The sequence below is a fragment of the Haliaeetus leucocephalus genome, unplaced genomic scaffold (assembly GCF_000737465.1).
Source record: "Haliaeetus leucocephalus isolate CR32 unplaced genomic scaffold, Haliaeetus_leucocephalus-4.0 Scaffold251, whole genome shotgun sequence".
Lineage (NCBI taxonomy): Eukaryota > Metazoa > Chordata > Aves > Accipitriformes > Accipitridae > Haliaeetus > Haliaeetus leucocephalus.
The window spans coordinates 7,447,642-7,472,063 of NW_010972687.1; the positions used below are offsets into that span (position 1 = coordinate 7,447,642).

Consider the following 24,422-nt stretch of genomic DNA (forward strand, 5'->3'; position numbering starts at 1 on the left):
AGGCTTACTCTTGTTACTTAGAATCACAGTAGAAAAATGATCACTATCATTTGAGGCAATGCATTTGAAATTAATACAGCAACCTTAAAAACAAACAGTGCAGTAATAAATTAAAGTAGATGATGCATAACCATGTATCTTTTCTATAGGATTATTGCGAGTGCTGAGAGTCAACAGGCCTATAGTGAAGTTTGTTTATTTCAGTTTATAAAAGCTGTCTAGAAATATTTTCACTTGAGATCTCTCAAAAATAAAGCCAGTGGTTCTTGACAGCAAATCCTGAAGCAACTAGCTTGATGCCATTCTGTGGCAACACAATCACCCTTTGGCTGTACTATTTTTAATAAAGGCAACTAGACTTTAAATAACTTTTAGATTTAGTGCATTTCAGAAATGGTTGTGAAACAATTATCTGATTTATTTTTGTTTTGTTTTGTTTTAATAGAATGTGAGAAGTGGAAGAACTGCAATTAATTTCAATACCGTAATATTAATCAAAATTATTTTTGGCACTGGGAGGCTGAATATCCTTGCTCTTTATGGAGACGTCATATATAAGAAAAGTCTAAGACTTTGTAAAACTGTTGCCCAATAGACTGGAACATGGAGACACAGCTAGACCCCATGAAGGATGACTTGCCCTTAATGGCCAACACTAGCTACATGCTTGTAAAGCACTATATATTGGACTTGGATGTGGATTTTAAAAGTAAAGTTATTGAAGGTGTCATAGTTTTATTCTTCGAGACTGGGAGCCGGTACAGGAAAACCAGCAGTACTGGCAAAGATGACTGCCAGTCACAGTTTGATGAAACCTGTAAAATGAGGGCATCTGAACCCTGCCACATTCCTGTGACAAATGTGAGTGCCTGTTCATTTAAAACGGAATGTAATGATTTTGCTGTCTGTGGTAAAGGTGAAGAAGATACTTCTGATAAAAATGGTAACTATAGCAACGAGGAACAGGCTTCTGGGATTTCTAGTTCAAAGGACTGCTGTGACATAGAGAATCATGGGAACAAAGATTTTCTGCTGGTATTGGACTGCTGTGATTTATCTGTGCTAAAGGTTGAGGAGGTAGATGTTGCCGCTGTGTCAGGCATTGAAAAATTCACAAGGTCTCCCAAGCTAACTGATGTTTCAAAGGAGCTGGAAAATCTCAGGAATCAGATTATACATGAACTTGTGACTTTACCTGCAGATCGCTGGAAGGAACAGCTATACTATTTTACTCGGTGCAGCCAGGCACCTGGCTGTGGAGAGCTTCTGTTTACTACTGGCACTTGGAGCTTGGAGATAAAGAAATCAGGAATTCAGAGTCCAACAGACTTTCCTCATGCAATAAGAATATGGTACAAAACCAAACCGGAGGGAAGATCTGTTACATGGACTACAGACCAGAGTGGCAGGTATGTAACTGTTAGCTGAAAGCTTTGCACACATTAATTTTAAACATAGGTGCAAGAATGTAGAATTGTGTAATGCTGAGCAACTTGGAAGATGATGAGCATTCTCTTCCATTGTTTTCATTTCATCCTTCGTCTGAATCCTGTTGCTGTCCTGGAGGAGAACAGACAAACTCTGCTCAAGAAACCCTAATGGACTTTCAGACCTCAGGCCTGTCTAAGTGATTGTGTTTGCTCATTCTGAGCGGGAGTAAATAATTGTTGTGTATTGGAATAAGTGTGTTCTGGGAATAGGGAATTATCACTTAGGGGAAGAGAAGGTATGCATGACAGGCTATTTTCACTTTAATACTTTGTGCTCTTTTTTCTTCCTGGCTTATACAACTGATCATACAGCATAAAGATCAGTATACATAATACTTAATAGAATTGCTTCACAACTAGCCTTTTATCAATATTGTAATGTTTAGAGATGCAGTCTTTTACTGTTTAGTCTCTCATAATCAACTTTCAAAGTATCATTCATCTGTTATGTAAAGTACATTCATGATAGCAAATGAACTGCAAACTGAAACTGCAAGAAGAATTGGCATTTTATCTAGTGTTTGTGAAAGTACACAGTGCTGCACAGAAATCTTCAAGATAAGCTCTTTACAGGAGAGAAACTACAATTCATTCGACTTCTACAACTGTAATTGTTTTACTGTAATGTTCAAAGCTGGATTTTAATGGCTGATAGCTCTTTCTGATACCTGAAAAATAGGAACAAAGTTGGAAGATGAGAAAGAAATTCGGTCTAATTGAATAGTTGCTTTTCATTCCCAAACAAGAGATGTATGATTACCTTTCATTTCAGTTATGCTAATAGAAGTTAAGAGTCTTCCCACTGGCATCCATGTTAGGGAGGAAACTGACACCTTTTACTTGTACATCTGGTAGTTAGGTAATTCTGTTCTAAACCAGGAGCAGCATCAAGTCTAGGAATGTCTCAGTCACGTTCATTACCTCTTCCCCTTCCTTCTCCCTTCCTTACCCCCCAAGGAGTTATTTTTGGTATGAGTTTAGGAAATTTAATTCAATATAGAATCTTCAGTTATGAAAATTCTAAATTTTGACTGCATGCTAAGGTAAGGCAATTGCCTGTGATCATACATGTCCGTGTCTATCTGCCCCTTACTAAAGTCTTCCAGACTAACGTTAGCAACACTTAGCTGGTATAGGACTCCTCCTCTGTGTGTTGTCTGTGTGTTTTGAGCATTTGAAGGCTTTTTTAAAATGTCTAAATCACTAACATCTTTTAGTTTTGACTCTTTTTCCCTTGCACTGCAAAGCATTATTCTTACTTTAGAGACATTTCATGGCAGTTGTACACAAACATGGAATTTTCTGAATCAATAATGAAGCAGGAAAAGATGGCTTCACATGTGTCAGGCAGTCTGATGGTAGAAAATAGGCTCAAGCTGGTTTATTTTCAGTCTTTTGTAGGGTATTCCAGAAACTAATGCCTCTCAGAAAATAAGTTTTCATATCACAGTCATTAGAATCTTTCTTGCTACATTTTAAAAATCAAATTCTGTATGTGATGAACCTATAAATATAGTGGTAAAGCTCATTGTACAAAATGCTGTCATATTTTTCCTTCCCTTTCTAAAAATAAAGCCCATTTATAATGTATGGGGAAAGTACTTTTACATTATATTCTCATAGCATAATTCTTTAAATTGTTCCAAATTTTGCATGTGATGCTTTTTTAGGCAGATGTCAAATCCTTTCCCAGAGTCTATGATCTATGGTTCTAACCCCAAAGAGCAGTGAAGCAAATAACAGAAGTACAAGCATTGTGTGGCCACTTCCAATATGTTTCCTCTAATTTAACATTAGTACAATGTTTTGAAATTTAACCTATGCACTATTTTATAAGCAATTCCATTTTATTTGTTTTAAACAATGATGTATTATAATACACAAAAAAATGCGTTAAAGCTTTGTGGGATGAGTTTAGGCAAGTTGAGATAGGTGTATGCAAACCTGATGTTAGCACAGCAGGGCACACTTTTGTTTTCAGTAGAGGAACTGAACACGTGGAATATGATACCAGAAAATACATTAATGATCAAGAAGGAAGGTTTTCTTTTGCCTTAGAACATGTTTTTTGTAGTAACATGCTTTTGGGGGCCTTTATGTGGAAGTACTAAAAAGGGGGCAAAATAGAGAAGTGGAGTATGTGTGTGAGTATATGTGGTTATGCACCTATATATACATATATGTATAAATATACACACTTTTTTGTCTCTTCAGAAGTTACACTTACAAAGACTATATCACTTCTTAAAATTGGCAGGTAACTTTTAACAGTGAGCAATAACATAATTACTAAAATAGAAAAAAAGTGTTGATTATAATGTTTATAATGAGAACAGTTATAATTTATTTATCATGAACAAACAGCAGTTCTGTTTCAAAGTTTTTCAATTGTTTACTAGCACAATACAGCACCAGGGTTTCAAACTAAGAAGGTAATGTTGCAATTTTAACAAAATTATGCTTTTGTTTGAAGTAGTCTTACTAATACTAAGTATTATAAAAAGATTTAAAATAAAAACTTATTTTAGACACCATAATAACTGCTTTGTGGAGGGGATAATGTGTATAAAACATCTTTCATTACTGTGAAGGAGAAACTTTTTGCCAGCTTATCAAGGTGTTCAAGCAGTTTTGCCTAACTCTTAGGAGTATATAGCAGCGTTGAGTCAGCATGACTACCAGTGTATTTTAAATTAAATGCTTTCTCATGATCATTGTTAAGAATCCTTGTTTGTTAACATATCCTGGGATCCCATCTCTTTATTGTTTAAGAAAAGGTTTTAAACACATTTGGGTTAAAATTAAAGAGGTAATTTTCCTAGCAGACAGCCTTGCGAATTCACATCTAATGGGAGATTCCTCCACCTTTTTTTCTGCCCTACTTACTGCCACTTCTAGTGCTGTCATAAATTAGTTAATGGTTTTGTCAATAGTAATGAGCAACTGGAATGGACCTCATTTCCTCATTGTGGCATTACCATGAAAAAGTATCCTTGATATGAATGATGTCACTGAAGGACATTCCATGACACTGAAACCTTTCAGTACTGGGTCCTAATCCAGTAAACTACCTGTGCGTTATTTACCTTAGCATACGTGAATCCATACATGAATCAGTCAGGCACATGCATTTATTTTTTCAGGTTGAGTCCTAGATACCAGATATACAGAAAAGGAGAAATTCTGGGAAGTAAAAGAGATGGGTTGAATTACTCCATGTGTATGATTTTCATGAGAATGCTATAGAAAAAGTATATTTTTAGAAGCTATTAATAGATGATTGAGGAGTTTTGAGGAAACACTCTAGATAGAGTTAACCTTGGGCTAATTGTCCGAAGTGGGAAGTGTTGGAAAACATTAAATGTTCTCCTTAAATATCAAGACACCGTATAATTTTTTTATTTGACCAATTTAAATGTCTCACCTTTTAAAAACATTTTGTACCTGTCTAGTTGCTTATCTTTATGATATTTTATTATTAGATTAAAATATCAATGTATTTTTAAAGAATTCAGGAAATATTTTTGGCTTTATGAAAGCTATGAAGGTGAATACAGCAAGCATAAATGTACAATTTGGTAGAAGTGCTAATGCTAGCATATGTTCTGTAATTAAATGCTTCTTTTCAGATGCAGTGTTCAACTGTATCACAGACATTACTGAACTGCATGGTTCCTCATTTGTTATAAATAATCTTGCATTTCTGTAATGTGCAGCTGAAGCACCTGAGGTAGTGATTAGGAGAATATCCAAAGAAGTGGTACCTAACGTAGCAATAAAACAGACCTTGGTTTCCTGTTTAAATAACTTGATGTTACTGATTCTGCTGAAACAGCAAAGAACTAATAGAAAAGTTCTGCCAAACCTATTGTGATCTGTTTGTGGACCTGTGTCAGGAGTCCATGTCAGGCTGCATCTAACTGGCATGGAGACTGGCACAATTCTTCTTTTTGTATGCAGATAAAAAAGAGAAATTTTACCTTTTTGGAAACTGGTTGTTTCAAGCCTGCCTCTGCTTAAGACACCTAAGTTTTGAAATGCAAATCATGTTCAAAGAGAGTAGTTGCAGTTGTTCAGATGCATTGGTGACAAGAGCTGTTCATAAGTTTGGGTACTTCTGAAGATAAGTTCTTAAAAAGTCATACTCTTCTTTGGCAATGTAGTCAATAAGACTGTGTTATGTAGTGTGTTGCATTCAGTAAGGACTAAATAAAAACTATATAGAAATATGCATAGCAACATTGAAATTTTTCATTTTTAACTATTTTAACATTTAGTTCAGAGTTTATATTCCCTTTTGAAAGAGACTGAAATTTTCATAAATGTTCTAAACTTGAGATTTTTTATAAATATTCAGGGTAGTGGAAACATGCTAAACATCTTTCTTGAATATTTAGCTAAAGCTTGAAGTTGGAAGTGAATTTGTGAGCAGTGATCTCTAATTTTCAGGAAGTTACACATAGAAGTCCATGTTTATGAGCTTTCTGTGTATGGAAATACGTATATTTCCATATACTGAAAAAATGTTTTGTGTAGTTGTGAGCACCATTATTTCCCCAGTCAGTCACAACAATGATATTTACGAAAAATCAAATGGAGTTTAATACATTTTAGTATATGTAAGTTCCTTAAGGTTCAGAACAGTTCACAAGAATTATGAAGTTATTTTATCTAGAGACTGCTGGAGAAGCAAGGTGTCACCATTTCGCATGTGGAAGGATTGCTTCCCAAACATAAGTCTTCAAGTTTTGATTTAGAATTGTTTAAGTCCATCATCTTTCATGTCCTACAGAGGTCAAATGACCATCTAAAGATTGCAGAATTGTTCTTTGTGTCTTTAGTGATAGGTACTGTCATGGTTTAACCCCAGCCAGCAACTGAGCACCACGCAGCTGCTCACTCACTTCCCCCCCCCCCGCAGTGGGTTGGGGGAGAGAATCGGGAAAACCAGTAAAACTCATGAGGTGAGATAAAGACAGTTTAATAGGACAGAAAGGAAGAAACTAATAATGATAATGATAACAATAATAAAATGACAATAATAATAATGAAAGGATTGGAATATACAAGTGATGCACAATGCAATTGCTCACCACCCACCAACCAACGCCCAGTTCGTTCCCGAGCGGCGATCCCCCCAGCCCCGCTCTCCCCAGTTTATATACCAGACATGGTATCCCATGGTATGGAATACCCCTTTGGGCAGTCTGTGTCCCCTCCCAACTTCTTGTGCCCCTCCAGCCTTCTCGCTGGCTGGGCATCAGAAGCTGAAAAATCATTGACTTAGTCTAACCATTACCTAGCAACAACTGAAAACATCAGTGTGTTATCAACATTCTTCTCGTACTGAACCCAAAACATAGCACTGTACCAGCTACTAGGAAGACAATTAACTCTATCCTAGCTGAAAGTTAAGAGTGAAGAATTGCGTTTGCCTATGGAGAGCTACCAATTTGTAGTGGATATTGTCTGGGTACTGGCTACAAGTCATTCTTTAATCATAGTCTCATGCCTGGGCATTTTAGGCCATACTTAGAACATGTTTGCAGTAGGCCTGCAAAAAAAGAGGGTAATTGCACTGATTCCCAGGCTGGATCACACAGTTTCTCCCTACTTAGTCCAAAGTCTTTCTGATTACCCTTGAAGTTCAGCACAATGTTTTGTGTTTGTATTTTCTGCCTCCAAAGTGTATTAACAATACAGAGTCAACCATGGGGCTTTTTTGTACTAATGAAAAGAGGGAAGGAGGGAGAGCTAAAAAGGAATGAGGAAGAAGCCTACCAAAATACACTTGCTGAAAGACACACTTGACCTCTTTCAACCTGGATGCTGGTTCCCTCCACCACTGGTATGATGACATAGTGTGTGTACAGCTGGGTGATAAGGCATATTAGGAAGCTAATCTAACTGAAAATAAGCAGTGCAGGGGGGAAGGGAATGCCTTACAGGAGTTGTTTGGAATATACTGCTGAGGTTAGTTTGGAAGATAGAGGTATTTGTTTCACTGGTAATACAGATTTGTGCCACTGTAACCCTCTATCTATAGCCTTTAAAGAGTCTGAGGCATCCATTGAATTTTTCTAATATATTTGATATTTTCAAAGCAATTTTTTCCAGGGGAGAAATTAGAAAAATGAGTCAGATTTTCACAGTTTCAAAGTGCAAATTAGAAAATGTGTCATGAAAATAGATGTTTATTTTTCAGTGGCATGAGTCAGCATCAGTCTCTGCTCTTGGATGCTGGAAGGGAATAAAGAGCTTGTTTTTCTTGATGGGCAAGGCTTGGGAGAATAAAATGCTCCAGCATCCAGCCAAGTCACAGACTAAATCCTAAGTGGCTACTATCAGCTGTGGGGAATTCTCTCCTGTTATTTTGTGTAATTTTGTTCCCAGTGATGAATATTTATAACGGAGTAATTAATGAAGCAGTCTGAAGTTTGTTGGATTACTCATGTCTGATGCAGTGATTCCTAAGGAAGAACAAATTGTATCAGGAATAGAATGGAGGAGTAAAATAAAAATACACACAAAAAAAAGTAGGCAGACCTTGAGTAGGAAAGTATGTGATATTTCTGGAAATATGGATGGCAACAAACAAATATTTCTAAAAAAATTAAAATAGCTCCTCTGAATTAGTTGTCCTAACTAAAAATGAAGAACATGAGAAACGAGGGGGTTTTAGTGGTATAGTTTTAGTTATTTAGTTTTATTTTTTTCAGAGTTATAGCAAGTTTCATGGCCTGGCAGGACAAATGATACTCAGATGTAGGTGGAGTAGGTGGATACCTATGGCACAGGACAGAGGAGGGAAGTGCTGGGCACACACAGAGGCACTGCATACCAGAGTACAAGGGGCAAGGCAGGCGGTCTTCCTTTGGGAAGAAGCAATACAAAAGACAAGTCACTTCACTAAAATGTGCCTATGAGAGGACCATACTAGATCATAGGAGGCTGAGAATGAAACAGTATTATGAAAATACCATTATCAATATAAACAATAGAAGTCTAAGTGTTTTAATTTTCAAATCTAAAAGGGAGGTGAAAACACAGAAGGTTAAAGAGCCAGTGATATGGAGGATGAAGAGTCAGACCAGCATTTGTGTGTTTGTGAATTGGCTGGCCAAGAAACAAGATCAACCTTTGATTTCAGGAAAGAGCTGAGAAAGTCCAGCTAATCACAGTTTATATCCATAGGAAAACTGTCTTCTGTTTTTGAATACATTTTGCTTTGAAATAATGAAGTTAATAAGTATACCTGGATAAAAAAGGTATTAAAACAGTTAAGGAGTGGAAAGAAGGCTTAGTTTTGAAGAAAAGATTATGTACTTGACCAGTCTTTCTCCACTTTTCTGTTATTCTACTTGGGCCTTAATTTTAGAGACTTATGACTTGCCTGTGTAAGTATTTCAGCATTAAATTGTTTTAGGGAAAAAAGTTAGTTACATAATATGTATTATTTCTCATAATGAGAGCCTTCGTAGTCCAATGTGAAAGCTATTGGACTGGGAAGCTTGAAACTAAGCCTGCAGGCACAGCTTGAACACTAGCACTTAGCCAATCTGTTCACTGTGTTTCATTTTCCCCATCTGCAAAATGGTATTGAAATATTTGTAAAACACTTTATGGTGTGCAGGTAGAAAGCGCTCTCCAAGAGCGAGATAACTTTAACGGTCTCAGTAGTGTCTGTTCTGTGTTATGTTTGTATTGTATTTGACACAGCATTGCAACAATCTGCTTACTGCTGTTCTGCCAGCTCATTTTCTCAGTCATTGTGGCATTTCCCTCTAAAATTTCTTCAGGATATGAAAATCCCCTATATTATTCTTAAGACTGGGTTGTACCAATGGCACCCAGCAAAACAGCCTTCACATATGCATGGTAAATCATTGGTAAAACGTCTATCAGCAGTCATTAACCCCTCCTTTCCTCTGATTCCTATAAACTCTGCTAGGATCTCTTTTTATAATCCTGTGTATTTTGATAAAGTTTTCATGAATGAGGAACCATCTTTTCCTCCCCATCCCCTCCCAGCACATATATGTTTTAGGACAAAAAGTATGTTGTTGTGGTTTAAGCCCCGCCAGTAACAAAGCACTATGAAGCTGCTCGCTCACTCCTCCCCCTTGGCCCTGGTGGGATGATGAGGAGAAAATGCACAGAAACCCTCATGGGTCAAGACAAGGACTGGGAGGGATCACTCACCACTTATGGTCATGGGCAAAGGACAGGCTCAACTTGGGGAAAACACAAAATCAATTTAATTTACTACAGGTCAAATCAAAACAAAACGGGATATTAGGAAGTAAACCCAAACCTTAGAACACCTTCCCCCCACCCCTCCCTCCTTCCTGGCTCAGCTCCACTCCCAGTTTTCTCTCCCTCCTCCCCTCGGCTGTGCTGGGGAACAGGGGCTGGGGTTGGGGTCAGCTTGACACACCTTGTCTCTGCTGCTCCTTCCTCCTCAGGGGGAGGAGGACTCCTCACTCATCCCCTGCTCCAGTGTGGGGTCCCTCCCACAGGAGACAGTCCTCCATGAACTTCTCCAACGTGAGTCATTCCCACAGGCTGCAGTCCTTCGCAAAATTCTCTGGCGTGGGTCCTTTCCATGGGCTTAAGTTCATCCCAAACTTCCCTGGCGTGGGTCCTTTCTGCGGGCCGATCTTCAATCACAGATGGCTCCAGCGTGGGCTTTCCCGTGGAGTCACGGCCATCCTGGGGGGCCTCCGCTTCCCCGCTCCCCCCCGTGGGCTGGGGGGCACAGCCTGCCGTCTCACCACGGGCTGCAGGGGCATCCCCTCCTCCCCCGCTCCTCCTCCCCTCCTTCCGCACTGACCTCGGTGTCTGCAGAGGGGTTCCTTCCTCTCACATCCCGATCCCCCTACTCACTGCAGGTTCCCTGTCTGAAACCTGTTCTCCCACAGGCGCTACCACCGTCGCTGATGGGCTCGGCCTGGGCCAGCGGGGGGTCTGACTTGGAGCCAGGGAAGCTTCCAGCAGCTTCTCACAGGAGCCGTCCCTGCAGCCCTCTCCCCCACTACCAAAACCTGCCACACAAACCCAAACCATATGTCCAGTATCTCTTGGCTATCATTATAAGGAGGAAGCAGAACCTCCTCAGAGGTGAAAAAGCAAGCTATTCCTTTTTCTTGTGAACTCACTGCCATGCACTGTTTTTTTTTTTCTGGGAGAAAATCCAATTATTTTATGTATATCAAAGTTTGTTACAGATTCAGTTTTAGGAGATTAATTCCAAAGAAATTAAAGCTAATTAAAGACTTTCATAGATTAGTGGTCTTTTACAGTTAGCTGTGCGTTGTGTTTTACTGGGTAAAGGATAATTGGTTGACTTTCTCGCCACTGCAGTTACCTATTGAGATTCATCGAGTATCTATGTCCTACTCTGATACATGGCAGGGGAAGCCAGATTATTTTTTTCAGTTTGTGTGCATTAACAATAAGCCTACTTAAAACTGCAGTTTCCCTCCCTGTTTTACTGAAATATCAGCTGGCCTGTATTAGTTAAGCCACAGTAACTTGATTGTGCCATGGACAGTTCTGGATCCAATAGCATAGATAGCACTTTTGACGAGAGGATAAAAATAGCTTCAGAATATTTTTCATCCATGGCCATCAGTATCTCCAAGTTTTTTCCCTCTGTGTAGTTTAGAGTTGGCTTTAGGGGAGGAATGATTTGAAAACAGTAGCTATTTGGAGGGGAGTAAACAAGATGGTCAGATCTTAGCCATTGCAAAATAGGTTTTGCCCTAACAACTTGTCTCCTATTTTCCAAAGTGTTTTTAAAACAACTTTTTTGAACTCAAGTTATGAAGGATACGGATCAGAATATTTTTAGCCCCAAGCATTCACAAAATAATGTGTTGTGGTCCCAGAATACTGTCTTTAAATATCATAGGCTTTTAAAAACTCAGTGCAGTGAAGTGATGCTTTCAAGATTTTCTTTCTTCAGTTGGAGAAACCTACTGACTCTGTTTGTTTTATACAATTTATATTTGAAAACTTAGCTTTTTTAAGCTAAGTTATGCAAGTACTAGGAATTAAGATAAAACTGCAAAATGCAACAAAAGAAGTATAACAAGATTTATGACATCTGTGCATTAGCAATAGCAAGCCAGAAGGAGTTAACGAAAGGCCTTGTTACCTTCCCAGCTGTGGCTAAGCTGCTAATAAGAAATTGGCTGGCATGAAATATTGCAGCTGAAATTGGAAGGGCGCAGTAGATGAAGAGGCTGCGTAGGAGAGGGTCAGAGAAAGTGCAAAAAGAGCAATACTACAAGGAAGATTGCTGTGTGAAAAGTGAGAAGGAGGCTGAGGCTGATAGGGAAAACATGCTTTCTTCTCATTATATGCCCTGTGTTTGAAGTTCTGAAAGGCAGGTGAGCTAGCATGCATTGCCTTACTGCAAGAAGAAATGTAGAAATGTCAAGATTTATTGAGGCTTGGACTAAGGAAGGCTCAAGGCTAGATCTACTGCTTTGAGTTTAGATGAGCCTCCAGGTTGTACAGAGAGATGGGATTAATGATAATGAAAGGACTACTGTAAGGACAACAGGGAGGTGTCACAGGTGTTGGTAAAGCTCTGCAATGGCATCTTCAGAAGATATTCAGAAGCCTTCTTTGGCCTGATAGGGTCAGCTGAGAGCTATTGTATGAGGCTGGAAGGCTCGTGCAGAAGCAGGAGAGGGGAAAGACTGGGGTTACTCATTTCTAGTTTATGTAAAAATTACTGTGGTAATCTTGCTTTTCTTCATTCCGTCTTAAATTACTTAGTACTTTGGTTCATGTTACACAGGTTTGAAACCAACCTAGCTGAGGTTAAAAAAAACACCTCAGTACAACAACAGGTTTGATTTTTGACAGAAAACTTAATTCAGTCTTTCTTAATGTAACTCCAACTTCAATCTCTTTTCCTTCCATCTAGGCCATGTGTTTATACTATGGGATCACCAATAAACAACAGAGCCCTTTTCCCATGCCAAGAACCACCCGTTGCCTTGTCAACATGGCAAGCCTCAGTCCGAACAGCTGCCGGCTTTGTTGTGTTAATGAGTGGTGAAAACTCAGCAGAACCAGTCCAGCTTCAAGAAGGTGAAATATATTTTCTATAAAATTATTTTCAGTAATTTTCTAATTAGAAATATAGCTTGGTAAAAACATGATTTTTGAAAGAATGAAGTTCCTAACCTTAGAAGCACTTACATGTCTATCTGTAATCTCCATGTCTTTCTATGGAAAAGTTACCTGCTCAAGGCCTTAGGATAACTTAGTAAGAATTCAAGGCATCTACATTTCACTGTGTTACTTTTACTTACTTTTTTCTGTGTTTTTATTCCTTTTACTTTTTTTCAAACCTAGACTTCACTTGTCACAAATTGGCTTTGTTTTAATCACTCCACTGTTGAACATTTCGTAGATAAAGTACCTTATCAGGCTCTTGACAGCTTCAGGTCTTGGTAGATAATTAACTTTCTGTTTTAGAACTCCAGTCCAAGTGTAGGTCAGCATGCCAATGATTAGAAGTGGTCATTGTGTCATATCTGGTTCCTGAAATATATGGAATAGATTAAGAATACCAGGTCACTGCCCTGAAAATCTGGTCTTTGGGGTTTTTTTGGCATTGGTAGATCATACCTTGTGCAGCAGTAAGCAAGCAAGCATTTTTGTTCTGTGTTGGTTATACTTTATACTCTAAACCTCTGTCTGCACAGAGAAGGAAGTTTTTAAGGCAGTTCTACAAATAATAATACAAAGTATGTCTTGCTCCCGCTAGTTTTGAGATAATCTGTCAAACAGGGTCAGTATTTTCTAGCATAAGTAGTTCTGATGAAAAGTGGTGTATAGGAAAAGGTTAGAATTAGGTGTTTCTGGAAAAAAAAAAATCTTCTGTTCCCCTTTGAAGAGGCAAGTTTATTTTTGAGGGAAAAAAAAGAATGAAAGTCTCCTTGATTTGAGAACCACCAGTTAATCCATTTGCATGGAATTGTCTTGTTATTTTTGGCCATATGTGAAGCCTGTTTCAAGCCTTGTCTCTGCTATTGAAATATGGAAAACTGCCATGATGAGCGGCTCAGCCTGCATGGACAGTAATACTTTCCTGTCTCGGCATCAAGAAAGCAAGAGTGCTCTTAACTTCAGACTAGGGGAACAGCTCTGCCATCTTTGTTTAATCAGTTTAATTCATACTTACACCTCACTAATGAGTTGTTGCCTGTTGTTCCCTCAGTGATGGCTATGTGATCTGAAATATTAAGAGGAAGAAGAATGCTTATCTGAATTTCTAGAAATAGAAACCTTGGAAAAAATTTCAGACAGTATAAATTGGCATAGGTCAGTTAAAATTGATACTTTCTTAGACCAATTAGCTAGTTGAAAAGGCTGTATTGTGAAATAATTATTTCCTCATTAACACTGTTTTGTCATTCTAGTTTAAAAACCTCATTAAAAATTCATTCTTGAATAAAGAAAAAAACTAGTTGTGGGGAAAACCGTTTTTCAAATGCAGTTGACGGAGCATTGAGAATTTCAGGGTACCATATTGTTGATGATAGCACTGGGGCTTAGTCACCCAAACTCAGCGTTGTCACCCCGTGGAGGACAGAAGGGGCTTTTGTTTAAATTCTTGGGTCAGTTTATGTTAATGGTAATGTTAATGTTATGGTAATTCATGTGTCACCTAAAGCTTTGTTTGTTTTGGGTTTGTTTGGTTTGGTTTTTTTAATTGTCCAAAGGCTAACCCAGTATATTTGCTTTCCTAAGAACTCTGTGAAAGCAAGAAATACTGTAAGAAGTCTTTAATGGAAGGGCCAGTAGGGAGGAAATGACTCCTTTTAGGTTCAGTGTGCTAATTAAGTGCTGAATGAAAAGTGTGAAGAGAACTGGGAAGAACCAAACGTGCCATTAAAGCTGGCTCTTTTAGGAGCTGTGTGACAATGGCAAAGTTTTGTGCTGAACTCTGCTGAACTGAAGAGAAGCAGCAGGAGCACCTACTGCACTTCTGTCCTTACAGTTTTCCTTCAGCCTCACCTCAAGATGGAACTCCCAAGAGTGTGGAAGGTTCTGCTTATGGATCTATGCAGCACACACAATTATTTATACTAATTTTGATGTCATGATGCAAGGTTTGCTGGGTTTCTTTAAAGGTAGTAGGCATTGTGCTCAGTAGCTCTCAAAAAGTCAGTCATGGATGAGACCCTCGTTATCTTGGTGCTTATATACAGTTGGAAATGACAAATCAGTGTTAGCTGTTTGGAACTGTAAAAATTTACAAAACAGATACAGAGGAAAGAAGGAAAAGGAGCAACATTGTAAGGAATGTTTTAAAAAACAAACCAACCCAAGGCTCAAGTACTAATCTGAAGCCTTGAATAAATTCTTAATGAATTTAGGAATACAAATTCATTAGTTTAATTAGTAGGACTTTTAAAAATTAAAAAGTTCAAAATGGTCTGTAGTGTTAAGTAAACTGTCCGACATACATCTTGTAGTTAGGCAATTACGCCGGGCATATGAAATCTATCCAGCTTAAAATTTTGTCTTTACATTTAGAAAACACACCTAAAGGCCTTTAAGGGTGGCTTCAGTTAAAATAACTTTGCCAAATTATTTAGATTCAGTATGTTATTGCTGTGCTGCATATTTATAAAATCATACATAACTGGCAGAACACGAAAATATCTTTTAAAAATGCCATTTCTCAGAAAGAATAAGAATTTTGTCAAGCAGTTGTGAATGAATTTATTCTGCGTAACAATTTAGCTGAATATTTTTTCCTTTAAAAGTCATATTTATAACAAGTGTGCAGGCAGACAATAAGAGAATAGCAAGCAAGGATGGTACCTTCATGCTTTTAAACAGAGATCTGCATTCTCCTTCACAGACCTACATCTCTAGATGCATGGATGCTATCATCCAGTGCATAGCGAGACTAGGTGTACTCACCTGCACAGATTCCTCATTTGCCACTTGTATTTGCAGGTTTTGATAATAGTGTACTTCCTCCTGTATGTGCCATTTTTGCATTCTGTCTCCTACAAAACTATGGCTCACCCTGTCATTTGAAATAAAGTGAGGCCACATTTTGTTTGAAAATACTCATACGTCACTTACTTAAGTACAAATGGTAACTATTCAATTATGACCTAAAAGTGCTTAAAAATACCATGCATTCTTTATGGAGTACTTAGAAGAAAAATTTATCAGAAAAATGCAATTGACAGTGCCCTTTGAGAGAAAGCTTTACAGGGAGCATGATGTGTGTGTGTGTAATGTGAACCATTTAACCATTAGATTTATTTTTCAACACTTGTCAGTTTTACTTTAGCATATTACTGTAACACATAGAAGGTGCAAATATATTTAGTCACAAACACCTTTACATTTGTTTTGATTCATGTTCAAGAAGTAGATATTCAACCATTTGCTGCGAAATCGACTGGCTTGCTTTTTGTGCAGTAACTGTACCATTATGTAGTCCTTGATCTTGTTTTGCCATCTCTCATTCCAGCGAGAAGGTGTATTCTGTTATCGAAAGGAAATATGGTGCTAGAGAAGCCACTGCTACTGTTCTGTAGCTAGTAGCAACAACAGTTGCTTTTGTTTGTGCACCTCTCACTTTTCACAAGGCCAAACAGAATAGTTCAGTGCTTGTGTTGATTAATCTCCAACATATATCAGGAACTACAAATGCTACTCATCCCTCTGAGCCAGTGTTCAACGAATGCTCTGGCATGAATGTGAGGGTGCTCTGTGGGAAATTCTGGCTTTCAGATGAGATCAAAGATCTTTGCATGTTAACAAAGAGTTTCAGAAAGCTGGAGGGTTCTTAATCCTGATGTTCCAGCCAAATAATAGTTTTGGCATAGCTACTTATTTAGCTGCAGGTTTATGTATTAGCACTAGCTTTTACTTTGTATATCAAATGCTGTGCAGGGCTATTTCTTTTTCCCTAGAGGTAGCTGAGTTTTGTGGTTTCTAGGAAATCATGGACATTTTCTGTATTTTGTGGTGTTTATATTTGTGTTAGTGCAAACTAATTGAGGGAAACTATACTAATAAGTAAAAATACTCTTCATTTTCTTTCATCTGGCATTAACACATACTGACTCTCAGGTGTTTCTTCAGTTATAATGGACTCCACAGGACTCAAACAATTTTAATGGTTTCAAAGAAAACTAAATGCATTAAGAATTCTAGGAAGTAATTACATCATTCATCATTATTATTTCAAGTAGAAGACATAAACAGCCTTTAAGTTGTTCTTTTGCACAATTATAAATAGATTATAATTTTCTACCCTTGTTAAAAGTAGTCCTAAATTTTGCATGGGATGTTTTCCAGTTATACCTCACAGAATAGGTGATTGTTGTTGCGTGGTTTGTGCAGTTATGACATGATAGATTTGCTTTGCAGAACTGGAAAAAAAAAATCTTTTTGAAAATTATTTTCAAAATTACCTGTAGAGAAAATATTTAGAAAGTAGTATAATTGCCTAAAATAATTATGTGTAGGAATCAAGTTGCTTTTAAATTAAGTCTGGTTGTAAGGAGAGGGTATAAGCATTACAAATAAAACAACTGGGGTGCTCCTCCTCTATTTTTCCCATGGACTAACCCCAGTCTAATCTCTTACTCTTCCCAAGGTGTCCTCGCTTAGTCTGAAAATGGTTTTGTGGTACAAAATCCTAGTTCTGGTAAAGCAAGCCATCTCCCCGTTTCAGCTGCACTGTTTTCTCTATCCTACAGGTGGTGCTGTCTCCAAGGCGGCCACCGGAAAGCAGAGGGCAGCCAGGGGAAGGGGAGAGAAGAGGAGTAGGGTGGAGCTTGTGATCCCAGTCTGTGCCTTGGGATAGATCTGAGGTTACAGATGAAGGAAAACAAAACAAAGTCCATTGACCTGAAGAAAGTTAAAGAATGGAAGTGAAGTTATGGGAGAAAAGGGCAGGCTGGAAGACAGTCTTACCGGTAGTGAGAGGAGAAGACAGAAGATAAATGAGGGTTAGACTCTGTTTGAAACTATGCATCATGGTGCTTGCTGTAGAGAGGTGTTGCCAACATAAAGACCATTTCAGTCACCGATCAGTGAATGCACTGTAGAGAGAACTCACTTGTCATGCCAGTGCATGTGATTTCAGTTGTTCAAGACAAAACAACTGTAGGATAATTGCGTAGTTATTTTACACAGTTCTAGAGCATGAATGCAGAAGGCATCTAAAAGCCCTGCAGGAAATGGACTGAGTCCCAGTTAGGTGTGTAAAGACAGTATAAATCTTGGATCTTGTTCTGAGAGTATCCAGAGTTCGCATGGTCTCTATAATGCCTGCAAAATATAAGGGGCTTGGAAAAAAGACAAGGATCTGTTTGTTAGTTGCTTCTCTTTTCTTTGGGAAATCCTAATTTAGATAAGTCTGAAAACATATACCAAGAAAATGGTCTTTGGTACCTTCACCCTTTTGCAAGGTTTGCTCCAACTCTGAATAGCATATGTTTATTGCTAATTCATGGAAATTTCTGAATGTAGTACATGCTCTTTTCTCTGGACTGCTAAACTGATTCCCCATTCATTTTGACATTGTGTTCAAATTACCCTTGTTTTTTAAAACAGGTGTTGCTTGGTGTTGCTTGCTCTAGCCTGTCTTGCTAAACTTGTTTCTCACTGTAACCTCCAGCTCCTTCTGTTTGCATAGCACAGGCCAACACCCTTTCCTTTTAGACAATCTCCTTACTGTTGTGAGAGCTTTCTCCTTTACACCTCCTGCTGTCTGGAACAGTTTTCTGTGGCTGCCTTTTGACTTTCACACTTGTTTCAGAACTCAGTTGAAAACACATTACTGTTTTTCCATTATGATTCCTCAAATTTTCACTCTTCCTCTGTTATTATTTAACTCTTAAGGTTTTACAATTAACATAACTGCATGGAGCATTTTTGTAATGCTTTGTATATAACAGATACAACACAAAGTGAAGTATTGTAGACTACCTCTGGGCCTTCTCTTCTGCACATTTAAGTCAATGGTAAAGCCACTCTTAACTTCAGTGTGTGCAGGCTTGGGCCTCTAGCACATTTTATATCAATGAAGCTTTCTATATCAGGAGTTTTGTGTTTCAAAATAATAAATTGTTGCTGTCCTGGGTGACCTCTTTCTTTCAAGGTGGCATTTGCTTGCCTTGGCTCATTTGTAACTTTGGGAAGTTAATTAAAAAAATGGGGGAGGGGTAGAGAGGGAAAATTTGGCAAAACAGTTATCCTCTTTGTTCCTAATGTGTTTGGAGCAAATAAGTTCCTTCTGCTCACATACTGACAGGAGGTTAGGAAAATTACAGGAGTAATATATGATCACCTGACAATACAGACAAAAGGGTTTCAATGGTAGTGGTGAATGTTGCCAAAAGTGGAATGGAGTGAGGGAGTGTAAATGGTTGCTAGTGCATGTAAGAGGTAGAGGCTTTACCTGCCTTTTACAACACTTCACAAACTGTAGTGTTTTGCCATACTGAAGAGTAGCTGGAAAATTTGTTGAGGCTAAGCAAAAAGATTTTTTGCTTGTCCTTCCTTTGGGCAACTTGACCTTCTGTGGTCATTAAGGTAGGAAACCCAGAGGTGCTTTGCTGCAGTTGTTTATTTCCTTTCCTCTACACCTTGTGGCCTCCACTGGATGTTTTTTTTTTCCTTTTGATAGCGTTCCATAGCCCTGGTCAGAATATTATTGCAAAAGAACAGGTATTAATGTCCTCTGAAAATAACTGAAGTTTGTATGTTTCCATAATTGCCACAGCTACAGTTATTTGCAGATGATTCAGCAGGTTGTAACTCAAGCTAGGCTCTTTCTAAGAGTAATTAACCTACTAGTATGGTGTAGTAACTATTTGTGACCATAAATGAGTACTTGAATGTGACCCTTAAGTTATAACCTTTTTAAAGGGGCAAATGGAAAACCTAAGCAACATTTAGATTAATGAAAAGTATGCTGTTCTAAAACATCCTCCAGTTTATCCAAACGTGATCATAGATACATTCATCCAATACCATACTCCATGTCTTCCAGCACTGTGTTCCCATAATGATTGGATTTACCATCTTTTTACCTCCTAATAGACTCTCTAACCTTGTTTTAGCAGCTTCTGGATTATCATGACCAAATCATTGATTTAGGCAATATCCCATCTGATTCTAAGCTTTGATTTCTCACTGCCTGGTTGGCACATCGTGTATCTCAGATTGCCAGGTCCAATTCACAAGCACTAGTGTTGTTTGTTAGAACTTGCCTCTCAGTTTGGTGTTGTCCAGAACACAAAGAAATGATTCTGTTCTGTGTGAGGTAATGCAGTTAAGACAAAACCATAAGGTGGTTGATCCAGGGTTGAAGGAGTTAAATTTTAATCTTTTTGTGTCTGTGGATCTAGAGGTGCTATTAGATTTCACGTCCAGTGTCATTCTTGGTCAGTAACAGTACAATCATGTTAAGTTGCATTAATAACATCCCATTTATAGATGATTTATTTATAGATAAAGACCTCAGCAGATAGGGGAAAGTTGCAGGTATAAGTAAAAAGTACTGAATCCATGGTGGTTACATATGACTGGTCTTACATGTCTCAGTGAAATTATTTTTCTTTCGTCAACAAAAATACCAGGATGTAAGGTGGGAGGTTTGGCCCAAAATCTCAAGTACATAAAAATGCCAAGTACTGAATGTGTGCTGTGACTGATGAGTCTGTACAAATGTTCTTTTTATTTACAGGTATATTGAGCTGGTACTACTATGTGACTATGCCAATGCCAGCATCCACCTTCACTATTGCTGTGGGGTGCTGGCAGGAAGTTAAAAAGCAGTCCTTCACAGCTGCTATCCAGACAAACACTGATTTTTCCTTGCCATCTTCACAAGCCAGCTTCAGGTTCGTGTTTAGAATACTGTTGAAAAATGGGATATATGGGTAGCATTTGCATTTACTCTGGAATGTGAAAGTGAGTCATATTAGTACAGGAATCAAAATAGAACTTGTTTAATCTGAACAGAAAAATCTTGACAGGAAAATAATTCCAAAGGCATTATTTCATGGGTAAGGGTGTGGTTCTTTTTATGCGAAAACAAGCTGCTTAGTGAGCAATAGGGTTAATAAATCCCAGTGTCCTCTGGACTGGCATGCTACACACTGTATCTCCTTAATGCCCTGCTGAAGCAGCATCAGGTCCTCCCTTGTTCCTTACAATGACTGGCTGTAAGATATTCTGTGTTACTAGACTCGGTCCATTCTCGGTACCTAATGCCCCCTACTATCATATTGCCTACCCACTCGCTTTTTTCTTCCTGTCCAGTCCCATCCCAGAGTTAGAGCTGGCCTGTGCAGTGGTTTGCTTGGAGTGATGTGTACTGACTGGGTACATGAAAGACCTGTTGCAGTGGTCCCATAAAGTAAAGTTGGACCAATGATTCTTTTCAATAAAAAAATACCCTGTTGCCTGGTACATGCAGTGGCTCCTTAGCTGTCTTTTACCAAACCTGTACAAATGTAATTATTTTGGATACATCTATTCCTCCTTCCAATCTTGTCAAAACTGCTCATTGAGTGTAAATTATTACAGAGTGATGGGTGAACAGAACAATACTATACAGGCCTGCAAATGAGATTTGAAGCTAAAAATTAAGGCTGTGGAGAAATACCACTTGTTTCCACTTGTATTCACCATAGTTAGCAGAAGTCTCAGATGAGGCACTTGATTTCCTCACGTATTACTCTCAGCTTTTCAAAGTCGCGGAGTCATAGAATCACAGAACAGCCCAGGTTGGAAGGGTCCTTGAAAGATCATCTGGTCCAATCTTTCATGGGAACGGGAGCTTAGATGAGGTTATCTAGCACCCATTCTAAAAATTAGTGCAGGTTTTAATCAGTGATGGTCATTGTTATGAGTCAATCTGTGTGATGGTCATTGGATGAGTTAATTGGCACAGGTGGTGTGATGTATATGCAGCAGTTGAGTTAGTGACAGTGGAAGAAACAGGACAAATGTGTTTCGGAAGAAAAACCTGACCAAAAAAAATCAAAAAATCCTCTGCAAATGTGGTGTCTATTATGCATAGACAAAAAAGGAGAGCCTAAGTGTACAAGGTTGTTTTGCAGTTAATTGGGACATAAAAATCTATGGCCTTGAAAAATCTGCTTTTAGAGTTATACCCACTTAATCTCTATTTGGGAGTTAGCACAACAGACACTTGTTACTTATTTTAGTCATTAAGACTAGGTAACCAAACCCAACATTATGCACAGTAGCAGGCATTTCTAGAAAGAGTGTGAAATGCATAGACAAGCAAATGTTAAGGTAGTGTCTCAGATAAGATAATAGAGATAAATTCTTGGGCAGCAGGAAAAGGAAGGATTTCTGAAAGAAGTTGTTGAAATATGTAATATAATTTATGTCCAGGTGCCGGTTAGTTTGACATAAGGAGACTGTATGAAAGAAAATGTTAAATGGAGCTAGGGCATTAAGTAAGTTTCCTATCTCCTTGTGGTCATTAAGGACTTGGCAACTTTTATAAGAGATAGGTTGCTAGCTTTCATGCTTTTGCCTAATCTCAACTCTGATAATTAACATTGTTTTAGAGCAGAAATATACTGGGTTAAACCACCCTTGGAAAAAAATTGCATGATGATGGATGTAATTTCTTTGCATATATAATCAATAATCTTTCTCTTTCACAGAAGGAGTTATGTAAGGTGTTAAAGTGTTGCCACTTCAGCAAAATGTAGTCCTTTTCTACGTGTTATCATTTTGTTTTGTGTGTCAGCACTCACCTGAAGCATGATATTCGAAATATAAAGGCTTTGTGCCATGCCAGGTGCAATAACAAAAAGTCCTTTGCCTGTCCAGGCATAGTAGAACCAGCTTCCTTAAGCTGAAATCTCCACAACCAAGGAGAGGCTCTGAGCTGTGCAGAAGACAGGCTAGCAGGTGGAAACATGAAGCTGATTTCTGCTTAGATATGAGTCTATTTGGGCAGATAAATTACTGTGAAGGTATATGACTCAGTGTTTAGGAAGGATTTGATTTACCCCTCCTTCCTTCCAGCTACAGCTCTGAATATCCTTTAATCTTAATGTAAAGTAAGCTTGATCCAATTGTGATATTTTCAAATATCTACAGTGATAAGCCTGAATTGATAGCTACTGTTGTGTTTTACTTAAGAAAAAAAGAAGAGTTCCTGGGGAATTTTAGTAATAACAACAGAAAAAAAGCCCCCTTGGAATTTCACTCTATTTGCACTTAATATGTTTGTGTTAATATGTACAAAATTTTATTGTCATAGTCAAGTTTGAATAGGAATTCTCCAAATAAATAAATATTTTTGTATTGTTACTTAGTTTTCTTTATGTACATTTTGAGCACTTGTTCTTTTGACACATATCTATTATAAAAACAAGGTTTGACTAATCTCTTTTTTAGTTACGAGTGACTGTATCAGTGCTACTCAGACATGAAGTAATGAGTATTTTCACAGTGCTGCACAGGTATGAACAGTGTGAGAATACAAATGAGTTGGTTTTATGTGACCTAACTCTGTCATTCTGATGTCGAGAGAATATCCTTGTCTTAGCATACTCAGTCGTGCACATTTCTGGTATCACATTAAACTATTTTTTTTTTTTTTTTTTTTTTTTTGTTATTGTCAGATGGCATGAAGAAATCTGTGGTCATGTGGAATATCCCTGCCGTTTCCAAAATCCTGCTGCCAGGTTGCAGGCAGTCATTCCTTATAGAGTCTTTGCTCCCTGGTGCCTTATGGAACACTGCAAAAAACATTTACTTCACTTAATTCCACAGTGCCTCTCAGCTGCTTACACCACACTGGGTACCCACCCCTTTTCCAGGCTTGATGTTTTGATAGTTCCTTCCAACTTTTCCAGCTTAGGAATGGCTAGGTAAGGAAACTTCTTAGTATCTCATCTCCTGTATTTTGTTAGATCCTTTTTATCAGCTAGTTAACACTGTCAAATTACTATCAATATAAAGTTGCTGTGCTATTTTTCTTAAACCAAACTTAAAACTCTAGTTCTGGCTTCATGTGGGTAGGTTTGTTTGCATCCTCTGTGCTATGATCTTCTAATTTTAGTTTTAACAGTGTTTAGGGAAGGAAAATAAAAGCTCATTAGACAGAATTTCCTCATTTGCCAAACTGAAGTTCTTTTATTGGTTCTATTGATTTAAATATTTGATGCTGCTATCATATTGTTGTGTTTTCGTTTGGCATTGATTTTACCATTATGTCTTGACAGAACAAGAGCATGTTAAAATCCAGATCTAGAGTTTATTCATAAGCCTTTTGTGATTTTTTTAATTTCTAGTCAAATACCGGTCTTTGGAAGCTAAGGCAAATTGTAAGGTTTATATTATCAAGTTTTCATGGAATTGTGGAGAATAAAAAGCTTAATTAAAAATTTTTGTGTTTATGGTATAATTGCCAGTTGTGCAATGACAGTAGAATTGTAGCTCTATTAGTTGTGAGGCAATGCCTAGCAATTGAAATTTCCCATTTGCTTTTTATTTTTCTTAAAAATATATGTATTTTTAAGTTGGTAATGATATAGTGTTTGTTAATAGCAGAGAATGAAACACTGCTCGCTGTTTGCCTAGTGCCAACAATAGAGTGGATTCATTTAGGCAGATGGACAAAACATCCAAGGGAAGAATTAAAGGCAAAGCTTTGTTAGAAAAAGGAGTACTGAAAGGAAAGGTGTATTCCCAGACTGTTGGTTTTGTATTTTGGAGTTCTTGGGGCAGTTGTCCAGTAGGTTTGATATCTGAAGTAACTTCAACGAATTGCACAAATTGCCAGTCCAGTACAAACTGTATAATTAATTAAATAGGAAACATTTTGTTTCATGCTACATGTTTTGTTTCTTATTTTACGTAGACTTTTTT

General features: G+C 37.9%; 1 protein-coding gene across 1 annotated transcript in view; it reads left to right on the forward strand.

Moving 5' to 3' along the window:
* Nucleotides 1-603: 603 nt before the first annotated feature.
* The window catches only part of LOC104832467 (chromosome unknown open reading frame, human C9orf3), a 181,277-nt gene continuing 157,458 nt past the window's right edge, over nucleotides 604-24,422 (forward strand). Inside the window, exons 1-5 of the mRNA XM_010568670.1 lie at nucleotides 604-1,409; nucleotides 12,430-12,596; nucleotides 14,552-14,561; nucleotides 20,255-20,401; nucleotides 23,174-23,422. Coding sequence (XP_010566972.1) covers nucleotides 604-1,409; nucleotides 12,430-12,596; nucleotides 14,552-14,561; nucleotides 20,255-20,401; nucleotides 23,174-23,422 — 1,379 coding nt within the window. The remainder of the gene's footprint in view (nucleotides 1,410-12,429; nucleotides 12,597-14,551; nucleotides 14,562-20,254; nucleotides 20,402-23,173; nucleotides 23,423-24,422) is intronic.